This window comes from Urtica dioica, chromosome 8 (assembly GCF_054948205.1).
Source record: "Urtica dioica subsp. dioica isolate 48M chromosome 8, U.dioica_male_clone48M_v1_H2, whole genome shotgun sequence".
In the NCBI taxonomy this organism is placed as follows: Eukaryota; Viridiplantae; Streptophyta; class Magnoliopsida; order Rosales; family Urticaceae; genus Urtica; species Urtica dioica.
This window is the reverse complement of record NC_142763.1, coordinates 5,170,762-5,182,870: the sequence shown is the minus strand read 5'-3', so window position 1 is coordinate 5,182,870 and position 12,109 is coordinate 5,170,762. Positions and strand designations below refer to the sequence as shown.

At 40.0% G+C, this 12,109-nt stretch overlaps 1 protein-coding gene, 1 long non-coding RNA gene and 1 pseudogene across 2 annotated transcripts; 1 reads left to right on the top strand and 2 right to left on the bottom strand.

Annotated features, from left to right (window-relative positions):
* Window positions 1-3,269: 3,269 nt before the first annotated feature.
* On the bottom strand, window positions 3,270-6,648 carry LOC149387515 (uncharacterized). Its single transcript, XR_016300966.1, has 3 exons — window positions 6,386-6,648; window positions 3,720-3,809; window positions 3,270-3,603 (listed from the first exon to the last, which is right to left on the bottom strand). It is a non-coding gene; the product is annotated as an uncharacterized LOC149387515 (long non-coding RNA).
* Window positions 6,649-6,820: 172 nt separating this feature from the next.
* Window positions 6,821-9,075, top strand: LOC149387514 (pentatricopeptide repeat-containing protein At5g50390, chloroplastic pseudogene; annotated as a pseudogene).
* Window positions 9,076-9,494: 419 nt separating this feature from the next.
* LOC149387513 (cellulose synthase A catalytic subunit 4 [UDP-forming]-like) lies at window positions 9,495-10,037 on the bottom strand. The gene is made up of 2 exons (XM_089624482.1): window positions 9,870-10,037; window positions 9,495-9,776 (listed from the first exon to the last, which is right to left on the bottom strand). The coding sequence occupies exons 1-2, from the start codon at window positions 9,915-9,917 to the stop codon at window positions 9,516-9,518; spliced, it is 309 nt and encodes a 102-aa protein (XP_089480608.1). The 5' UTR covers window positions 9,918-10,037; the 3' UTR covers window positions 9,495-9,515.
* Window positions 10,038-12,109: the final 2,072 nt, after the last annotated feature.

Here is a 12,109-nt window from a genome sequence, read left to right as displayed (position 1 = left end):
ACTAGTCTAACTAGTCCATACAAATTATATCATTTTTCATATCCGACTGGTCAGACCGGTCCAACTGTTGTGCTTTACCATGTCAAACTGGTCCTACTGGTGTGTTTTACCATGTCCAACCGGTCCGACTGGTCCAACTAATCTGACTAGTCCAAATTATGTTATTTGCCATATCGGACTGGTCAGACCGGTCCTACTCGTGAACTTTATCATGTCCAGCTGTACACTAGTTCGATTTATGTTATCAACTTAATAAAATATTTGATTCATACATTGGATAATTATTTAGAGTTCTTAAAAACATAAAACTTAGCACAATAAAAAATAAAAAAAACATGCACTAATAATGCAATTAGTAGGAATGACATTCTTCTTAGTCAAATGACAAGATCCACTGACAATAATAATGATAATAATTTGTGAGATCACCCAATACTAATCAAATTTAGGATATACAAAACTTTAGAATATATTTATACAATATTAATAGTATGTTTATCTTCAATATGTTATTCTCATATGAATATTGAATTTATATAGTATTCAACTATTTCATATCATTTATTAATATGATTGACTAGTCATAGTAGTTTAATTTGTAGATATTCAACGAGCCTAAGTCAAATATGTAAACATCCAAATGGTTCTACAAGTATTGTTAACATGTTCGACTCGTCCTACTAAGTAAAATTTGTAAACATCCAAATTGTTCTAAGTCTAATATATCCAACCGGTTCTACTGCTATCGTTAGCATGTTCGACTGGTCTAAATGTTTATAATTATTAAATACACGACTGGTCCTACTGCTATAGTTAGCACGTCCAACTGGTCCAACTGTTTATAATTTATAAAATATCAAATCTTCTCAAGTGTGATATAACATGTCCAATCAGTCCTACTGCTACTTCCAACTGAATATAATTTATAGATATTCAATGAGCCTAAGTCAAATATGTAAACATCCAAATGGTCCTACAAGTATTGTTAACATGTTCGACTCGTCCAAATGATTATAATTTTTAAATGCCCGACTGGGTCCTACTGCTGTAGTTAACAGGTCCAACTGGTACAACTGTTTATAATTTATAAAATATTAAATCGTCTCAAGTGTGATATAACATGTCCAACCAGTCCTACTGCTACTTCCAACTGAATATAATTTATAGATATTCAATGAGCCTAAGTCAAATATGTAAACATCCAAATGGTCCTACAAGTATTGTTAACATGTTCGACTCGTCCAAATTATTATAATTTTTAAATGCCCGACTGGGTCCTACTGCTGTAGTTAACAGGTCCAACTGGTACAACTGTTTATGATTTATAAAATATTAAATCGTCTCAAGTATGATATAACATGTCCAACCAGTCCTACTGCTACTTCCAACTGAATATAATTTATAGATATTCAATGAGCCTAAGTCAAATATGTAAACATCCAAATGGTCCTACAAGTATTGTTAACATGTTCGACTCGTCCAAATTATTATAATTTTTAAATGCCCGACTGGGTCCTACTGCTGTAGTTAACAGGTCCAACTGGTACAACTGTTTATAATTTATAAAATATTAAATCGTCTCAAGTGTGATATAACATGTCCAACCAGTCCTACTGCTACTTCCAACTGAATATAATTTATAGATATTCAATGAGCCTAAGTCAAATATGTAAACATCCAAATGGTCCTACAAGTATTGTTAACATGTTCGACTCGTCCTACTAAGTAAAATTTGTAAACATTCAAATGGTTCTAAGTCTAATATCTATAATTATTAAATACCCGACTGGTCCTACTGCTATAGTTACCCGACTGGTCCTACTGTTTATAATTTATAAAGTATCAAATCCTCTCAAGTGTGATATAACATGTCCAACCAGTCCTACTGCTACTTCCAACTGAATATAATTTATAGATATTCAATGAGCCTAAGTCAAATATGTAAACATCCAAATGGTCCTACAAGTATTGTTAACATGTTCGACTCGTCCAAATTATTATAATTTTTAAATGCCCGACTGGGTCCTACTGCTGTAGTTAACAGGTCCAACTGGTACAACTGTTTATAATTTATATGGTCCTACAAGTATTGTTAACATGTTCGACTCGTCCTACTAAGTAAAATTTGTAAACATTCAAATGGTTCTAAGTCTAATATCTATAATTATTAAATACCCGACTGGTCCTACTGCTATAGTTACCCGACTGGTCCTACTGTTTATAATTTATAAAGTATCAAATCCTCTCAAGTGTGATATAACATGTCCAACCAGTCCTACTGCTACTTCCAACTGAATATAATTTATAGATATTCAATGAGCCTAAGTCAAATATGTAAACATCCAAATGGTCCTACAAGTATTGTTAACATGTTCGACTCGTCCAAATTATTATAATTTTTAAATGCCCGACTGGGTCCTACTGCTGTAGTTAACAGGTCCAACTGGTACAACTGTTTATAATTTATAAAATATTAAATCGTCTCAAGTGTGATATAACATGTTCAACCAGTCCTACTGCTACTTCCAACTGAATATAATTTATAGATATTCAATGAGCCTAAGTCAAATATGTAAACATCCAAATGGTCCTACAAGTATTGTTAACATGTTCGACTCGTCCAAATTATTATAATTTTTAAATGCCCGACTGGGTCCTACTGCTGTAGTTAACAGGTCCAACTGGTACAACTGTTTATAATTTATAAAATATTAAATCGTCTCAAGTGTGATATAACATGTCCAACCAGTCCTACTGCTACTTCCAACTGAATATAATTTATAGATATTCAATGAGCCTAAGTCAAATATGTAAACATCCAAATGGTCCTACAAGTATTGTTAACATGTTCGACTCGTCCTACTAAGTAAAATTTGTAAACATTCAAATGGTTCTAAGTCTAATATCTATAATTATTAAATACCCGACTGGTCCTACTGCTATAGTTACCCGACTGGTCCTACTGTTTATAATTTATAAAGTATCAAATCCTCTCAAGTGTGATATAACATGTCCAACCAGTCCTACTGCTACTTCCAACTGAATATAATTTATAGATATTCAATGAGCCTAAGTCAAATATGTAAACATCCAAATGGTCCTACAAGTATTGTTAACATGTTCGACTCGTCCAAATTATTATAATTTTTAAATGCCCGACTGGGTCCTACTGCTGTAGTTAACAGGTCCAACTGGTACAACTGTTTATAATTTATAAAATATTAAATCGTCTCAAGTGTGATATAACATGTCCAACCAGTCCTACTGCTACTTCCAACTGAATATAATTTATAGATATTCAATGAGCCTAAGTCAAATATGTAAACATCCAAATGATCCTACAAGTATTGTTAACATGTTCGACTCGTCCTACTAAGTAAAATTTGTAAACATTCAAATGGTTCTAAGTCTAATATATCTAAGTCTAAAATTCAAGCAAGTTAAATTCGAGTACAATTAAAATAATCACATAGCATAATTATGTAAGCCAATCATCGTGATAGATCTCGATTGCCATCTTCGATTGAATCATCAATCGCGTGAAACTCAAGTCCTTGCATATCAAACTCGATGTACTTGATAGCATATATACCACAATCTGCGCTGTTTAAAAGGAATACTTATGTAAAACATGAAAAAGATTAAAAAAAAAAAAAAAAAAAAAAAAAAGTATTTATTCATATTATATCAAGCAAGGAAAAAGTATAAAAAAGTCGTACCTGCTCGACATTATTATGTAAATTTGGTGGCGTTGAACCTATTGTTTCCGAGTCATCTTCAAATTCTAGTATCGACATATTTTTTGTGATCTACATTCAAATAGACGAAATTTCAATGCTTATGAGATTTAAATAAAGAGTTACAGAAAAAAAAAATGTAAAACTGGAGCGGCTAATCCTACTGTTATATTGCAAATACTGATAAATAGGTTTTTCTTTCACCCAAATTCATCCACTAATTTGGAATTCAACTACATGGAAACCTTTAAATTACCAGTAGTTACGGCATAATCAAGAGACTGGCTTTTTAGAGTTTGTATTGTTCAGCTCCAATAAAAACAAAATCGTGTAAAAAAAACAAAGAGAGCAAAACATCACTTGTTCATTCAATATTCATTTGGCTTGGTGTGAGAAGCCAAAAACCAAAAATATTGAGTCATATCCAATCCCATCATCAGACGTCATTGAAGAAACATCAACAAAGTGTTCCGTTTCAGTCTGGATACGAGGAAAAGGCAGTGTCTTTGGCACTAAATCGACCGAAACTCCAAGCTTTGACCAACAAACTCAAGGCCGCTCGGATGACGTGCCCTTTATTTGACACGCAACGCTGGGTGCGCCACTGTGGTTTTATCATTACCTTGCTTACAGGAACGGTAGTTTCTTATGAGTTTTTTTTTTTTTTTTTTTTTTTTTGGCATTGCATTGCAGGTAGGAACTTGGAAAGGTCTTATTTTAAGATGTGGAATCTACACTGCTCAGGCTAGCAGAGGTTCTCCATATTTTCATTTGCCTATGATACGAAGGAAAAAATATAGTAAGCATTGCCTATGCGAGCTTAAAGTGGTCAAGGACAGCATATTATTAATTTTTATTTTATTTTTTATTTTTTTGCAGACATTACTAGAGTCAAAATCTTAGAGAGAGAAAGAGATTTGGGAATTTTCTGTTTTGATTCTCATTGTTGGTGAACCATCATTGTTGGTGAATGATGGTTACACATTGTAAATTTTTAGTGATCTTTGGTACATGAAGGATGTTCCTAAGGTTGAGTTGTGTTTTTGGATTTTCAAGCTTTAAAGTTGTATTTCCAATATGTAAAATAGGAAGTTTAGAACCGTTACCGACTGTTAGCTTTTCAGCGCCTGTGTAGTCATTGTGATGAGACAAGTTGTTGAGCTCAGAGGTGATGTGATTGGTGGCTCCGCTGTCGAGATACCATTCCTGCGAGCTTTGACCATCATTTGACGCACCAATGAAAGCTTGAGGATTTCCAGTGCTTTGAGAGGGCTGATTGTTGTGTTGCTGTTGACCTTGGAACGACAGATCAAAACGGTGGAAGCACTTAACTGCGACATGACCGAGTTTTCCACATAGCTGACATAGCGGTCGATTACCACGTCCTGAGTTTCGACCACCACGTCCACGACCACGTCTTCCTCCATTGTTGGAGTTGCCATTGCCATTTGAGAAGGTCTGATTGGAACTCTGACTGTTGTGATTGGAGTGACCTCCACGGCGAAACGCAGCGTTTGCCATCGGAGCATTGAGAGGATCTGAGTTGAAATGAGTGTTTTGCGCCTCAATTCTCATTTCCTGTGACTGTAGAGAGAATTGAACTTCTTGGAGAGATACTCTGTCAGATCGACTCGTTAGGTTAACCACAACTGATTCATACTCATGACCTAGACCACCGAGTATGTACATAACAAGTTCGTCATCAGAAATCATGAATCCAACTGATCCAAGATTATCAGCAATGCTTTTCATCTTCAGAATGAAGTCTTCAATCGATAAGCTTACTTTCTTCTGAGTTTGAAGTGCGAATCGGAGTTGCATTATGCGAGCTCTGGAGTTCGTGTGGAACGACGCCGCAAGTGTGGACCAAACCTCGGCGGAGCTTCTACAGCGATTCACATGACCTAGCATAGCCTCTGAGATGGAGGAGAAGAGCCAGGACAGAAGAAATTGATCATATCGTATCCAAAGAACGTACTCTGGATTGGCAATTTGAGATCGATCGCCATTGGAATCCGTGGATTCAAGAAATTGAGGAGGACACGGAACTTCACCAAGGAGAAATCCATCTAGGCCATGAGCTCTCGTTGTAGATAGTACTTGAGTTGTCCAGAACTGAAAATTGGTCCGATCCAGATGAAGACCTAGAGGATTGATATGAGGAGTCACTGCCTGATACATTCGCATTTGCGATGCTTGAGTTGAGGCAGAGGTGAATAATCCGGCCATGGATGAGCTCAACGAAGCTGACGATGAGAATGAGAACGAGGAGGAGGTGAATGGAGCGAAATTGGTGGAAATCGGAGGAATCGCCATTGATGATTGCTTCGAAAAAAAAATCACGGGCTCTGATACCAAGTCAAAATCTTAGAGAGAGAAAGAGATTTGGGAATTTTCTGTTTTGATTCTCATTGTTGGTGAATGATGGTTACACATTGTACTTATACAAGATCGATATGTGTAACTAACTCTAACAGAATATTGATTCCCTAACTGATAAATACAAGTGGCTTAGCCACGTCACTGCCTTGATAATCTAATAACTAGAGATAGCATACTAGAGAAGTGGACGGAGATGCTTATGCTTGGGAATAATAATGAATGAATAAAAAAAACAGAACTTATAACAAAACAATGTACCAGTGTACCTTAAATAATAAGCTTTGTAAGAAGCTGGACCTTCTTTAAACAGAATTGACAATCCATTGCGAATCAAAAATATCCTCAACTGCAGAAAACAACAACCATCGGTGGGAGATGTGGTCGACGGTCGCCGGAAATGTGGTCGACGGTGGCCTTGGCGTCCTCAGGGATGTGGTTTCAGACCTTCAGTTGTTTTTGGGGGGTTTTGGGGTTTTGGGGGAGGTGTGGTTTCAGACCATGTGTTTTTGGGGCTGGTCTTTTGGGGGTTTGGTTCGTTCAAAACTTTAAGAAGATAATTTTCAAAGGGTATTTTCGTAAATTCGAAAAAACAAATAAAAAAAATAAATAAAAAATATTATGTTAACAGAAGAGGGTCACGAGTTAAAAGCTAAACTTTCTGAAGGTTATCAGCTTAAAAAATCCATCTTATCTCTATAGCCATGGAAATCTCGCTCGGATCTCGAACCGCCACAATTTCTTGCGTCTTGGGTTTTTCTTCCTCCGATACTCGGTCCTTCGAGCGCCGGAGATCTCTGATATCGCCGCCGAAGGCTGTGGCTCCCCGCGCAAAGTGCTCTCTCCAGCCACGCCCGGAGGCGAAACGTTTCGCGGTGGACGTTGGAGAGAGGAAAAAAACGGCATCGATCGAGGAGCCGAAGGTGGCTACGAGGTCGATGAGTGGGATTTGCGATGAAATAGAGAAGCTTGTTTCGGGGAAGAGATACGGAGAAGCACTCGAGCTTTTCGGGGTTTTGGAGATCGCTGGCTGTAATGGAATCCGGACCAGTACTCTCGATTCACTGGTATATGCTTGCATCGGATTGAACTCCGTTGGAGAAGTGAAAAATCTCTCTGAATTCGTTTCCAGGACTGGCCTTGAATTGGATTTGCACATGAGGAAGAGGTTTCTTTATATGCACGTGAGGTGCGGGATGATGAAAGACGCACGCAAACTGTTCAACGAATTGCCCGAGTGGGACTTGGTCTCATCCACCATGATGATCCAGGGCCTCGTAGATTCGAGGCACTTCGCCGAGGCGATCAGTCTGTTCCTCGTGATCCACGAGAAATTCTCCGAGATCGGAGCCCACACATTCGCCACCGTGATCCGAGCCTGCTCGGGCCTCAGAATCGTGACAATTGGACGGCAGATTCACTCCTGCGCGGTCAAGTCCAACGTGGTGGCCAATGACTTCGTGGCCTGCGCTCTGATCAACATGTACAGCAAGTGCAACTCCATTAAAGAAGCTCGGCTCGTGTTCTCCAGGCTGGCGAAGAAGACAACGGTGGCTTGGAACTCGATCATCGCAGCGAACGCGCGCCACGAACACACCGAGGAAGCCCTGAGTTTGTACTACGAGATGAGAGACTCGGGCATTAAAACCGACCATTTCACGTTCTCCATAGTCTTCAAGATCTGCTCGAGGCTCGCCTCGCTGGCGCACGCCATGCAAGCCCACGCCGACCTCGTGAGCCACGGCTACGGATTCGACCTCGTCCCCAACAACGCGCTCATCGATTTCTACGGAAAGTGGGGCAGCGCCGAGGACGCCCGCAACATGTTCGACAAAATGCCGCTCAAGGACGTGATCACGTGGAACGCGATGATCGCCGCGTACGGCAACCACGGGCTCGGGAGCGAGGCCATCGAGCTCTTCGAGAGGATGACGAGGGAGAACAACCGGAAGATCATCCCCGACGACGTCACGTTCCTCGCTGTCCTCTCGGCTTGTTCCTACTCGGGCCTCTCCAATCAAGGATGGGCGATCTTCGAGTCGATGAGCAGAGACCACAATGTCAAGCCTCGGGCGAAGCACTACGCGTGCATGATCGAGCTGCTCGGGAGAGAAGGCTGGTTGGAAGAAGCCCACGAGATGATACTGAAAGCCCCGTTCGAGCCCACGGTCAAGATGTGGGCCACGCTTCTCACCGCTTGCCGGGTCCACGGGGATTTGGAGCTCGGGAGAATCGCCGCCGAGAAGATCTACGGAATGGAGCCGGAATTGCTCAACGGCTATCTAGTCCTCTTGAACATATACAAGGCCACAGGAAAGGCAAAGGAAGCTTCTTCCGTGCTTCGGACCCTGAAAAGGAAGGGTATGAGTATTTTCCCTGCGTGCACTTGGATAGAGGTGAAGAAACAGGCCCACGTGTTTCGGTCTGGAGACAAGACCCATGCGGAAACCGAAAAAATCTACCGGAAACTCGAGAAACTGACGGCCGAGATCACAGACCTCGGGTACGTCCCCGAGCGAGGCTCTGTGCTCGACGAACGCGAAGAACGGTCTTCGCATCAGAGCGAGAAACTCGCGATCTCGTTCGGGATCATCAGTACTTCCGACGGGACGCCGCTGCAGATCGTGCAGGGCCATCGGGTCAGCGGCGATTGCCACTCCGCGATCAAGTTGATCGCTTTGGTCGCCAGGAGAGAAATCGTTCTCAGGGACGCTAGTAGGTTTCACCATTTCAAAGATGGAGGTTGTTCTTGTGGAGATTATTGGTAATTTCTTTCAACAATTATACTGCACCTTGTTTCATTTTACTTCTATTCTTCAGTTAGTATCATAAAGATGGGAATTGCTCTTGTGGAGATTATTGGTGACTTTCTTGTCTTTCTTTTTCAAGCACACAACTTTAATGTTAAGATTGTCCATTTAATCATAGCTCAATAATAAATAAAAATTGGCCTACTCTTGTTATTCAGTTGTGAGTAATTTTTATTTATTCTTTTATTGAGAGGTGATTTGAGAATTGCATGTAATCATCCTCATCGGCTTCGACGTTGTTTACATCGTCTTTGCTGAGCACATTTCCTCTCTTTTCTTGCCTCGCTTCCCACTTTTACACTGTCTTTCCATTCCTCATTGGACTCATTGCCATAACCTTCTCTCTCTCCATCAAATTCCTTACCAGCAACTACACATTCCAATCACAGCAACTTAATTAATTGAATGTCTATATATATATATATATATATATATATATATATATATATATATATATATTTCTGATATCGATTAGGAAATCCAATTGCCACTTCCTCCAACAGAGAAAGCGTGGACATTGGGCTGCCATTGCTGATTACTGTTATTATTGTTATGGTTGTCTCCGCCGTCCTGTAAAATAAATAATTATTTATAATTGCCCTGAAAATGTCTTCAAATAGATACGGAAATGTACGTAGTATCGCACACCTCTGTGGCGCTTATAACGAGTGTTGCACTGAGGACAGCACTGGTTTCCGTCGCTGCGCTCGTAGTCGTAGCACGGCCGGCACACCGGAAACTTGCACACGTGGCACGCCGAGAACACCTCTCCGTTCTCGTTGCACCCGATCTCGTCCCCACACACACGGCAAGTGCTCTTCGACAAGGCTTGTCGTGTCGGAGGCCGATTCTGCAAAAAAAAAATTAAAAAAAAAAAAATTATGTCGTGTTGTCGAATCGAGTATTGTGTGTCTGTGTGTGTGTGGGGTTAGGAAAGTTATACCTCGGTTTCAGGGAACGAGGTAGAGCCGGCCATGGGATTCGAGGCCATGGCGTGGTGATATGATCAGAGGAGATCGGGGATGAAGAGAGAGTTGGTTTTTGTTGTGGAGGAATGATGAGAGTGTGGTTATATTGTGGGGATTGAGAGTGAAAAAGGAGAAGAGAGAATGGACAAGAGAGTTAGAATCTACCTACTGTGAGTTTGGATGTCGTGAGTTTGATTCTAAGAGACGTTAATGATTTGGTACGAGATCAAAAATGGGTTTGTTTTCTATTTTAATATATATTTTTTGGTGTTGCTTAGGTTCAAACTAAGCATGCTAGATTATATTTTCTGATTAACCTAAGCTTGAAGTTTGGTTGTCACTTCATTTTATTGCCTCTGGCCGTGTATGATTTAAGCTTCGCGTTTGGTCATCAATCGCGTTGTGTTTTTTTTTTTTTTTTTTGTAAGATGGGAAATTTTAGATTTTTAAAGATTACCCAGTCTCAATCACACACAATCCTGCCGAATTTTCTTCGACAATCACAACACAACACGCAATACAATCCGTAAAGGAATTAGCCGGTAAGATATTACAAGTAAACATCCAAGGGATAATAGAGAGAACACAACAGTATCAATCTCAAGGTTATGTAGTCGACGGCACTGTATTATTATAATTTAGACCCGAGAACAGTCGATTCCTTGCAGATAACACGGCAATGGAGCCAGATAATTCCCAGAGCCCTAAATACGAGTATTAAGAATAGAGTGTGGCAAAACTTGTTTAATGATAGTTCCAACTGCAATAATTGACAAGTTTAAAAAGCTCTTCTTCCAAGCTACGGCTACTCGATATTACTATTGATGTATTGTCAGTTTCAATTCTAATGCTAAGTTGACTTGCGAGTCGGCTTATTCGGTTGTTCTCGGACGCTTTGTTGGTTGAGAACCGGCTTCGCACGAGTCTAGCTCGTGTTTCTCAGCTTCCTCTTGATGCCCGTTGATCTTATCAGAACCTTCTCGCGGTGTAGTTTTGGCATCGTTTTCACTTTTCCCGTGGTCGGTTTTGGAGGTCTCTGGGTCACCCTTTTCAGGGGAATCTCGAATTAGGTCGGAAGGCGCGGCAGAAGGGTTCTCAAAAGCTGAGGATGAAGCCTTTATCTTGTCCATACCTGATTTGCATTGCTTCTCGAACATCATTTGCAGGTATCTCCCTTGTTCTTGTATTCTCAATTGCAGGTTTCTTTGTATCTGCACAAGACATATATGTATATCGATCAACATTTACAGCGTTACAACGTGCCCACAAAGGAGAGTGGCAGAATCAAGTTCAATTTTTTTGTATTGTGATCAATTGTGAGGAACATATAGGTGTTAGACTCATCAGGTTATCATTGGTTGGCATCTAATAATCCTATTTGACAAAGAAGTCTGAAGTATTATGAGCTTTCATCTCAAAAACCCTTGACCTTTATAAAATCTGTAAGTTATCATTCAGTTTCAATAAATGATGCTAACAAGAAGTAACACATGACACTACTGCGAACTATGGTTTGGACGACACACTTTGGATGACAGTTCTTAAAAAATGTCGTCCAAGCCTCCTCACCACGGCGCAAATTACGCTCATTGCGGCTAGGAGCATGTTGTACAACAATTTATTTAAAATGTCAAAGCTTTTGTAATTTGACCGCGGCGGGAATCACTCTCACCGCGGAGACGAATATATTGCATGGCCGTTTTTTTTTTTATCTGTCTCACATAGTTGTCTATGTACGATAGTTTAATGTAGCTGCCGTACATTCCCGTTGCGGCTAGAACTAGATAGGTCGCGGCGACGAGAACTTTGATTGACAGTAGTGTTCAAAAACTGTTGTACGAATTCGTACTTTGTACAACAGTATAACCTCGAGGTAATTGAAACTCGTGCGATTCTCCACGACATTCACACATGTCACAAGGTTAGTTAGACACCATTTTCGGAGTCTGATTCTCAAGGTATATGATCTACAACCTTCAACGATGGGTATAATACGACTCCGATAGAGTTGATTTTTAATGATATTTTGTTGCTTGTAATAACTTATGCAGAGTCTAAATTTCTCATGGCTCTAGTACTATTCAAGAAGCTATCCACAATCTTATTAAAGTTGGTTAGCTCGTTGATTCCAACAATGTTTGGTGACACGAGATTTCTAATTTTATCTGGTTGAGGCGGAAACTATTAATTAGTGAGAAGCATTGACACTGGTTCT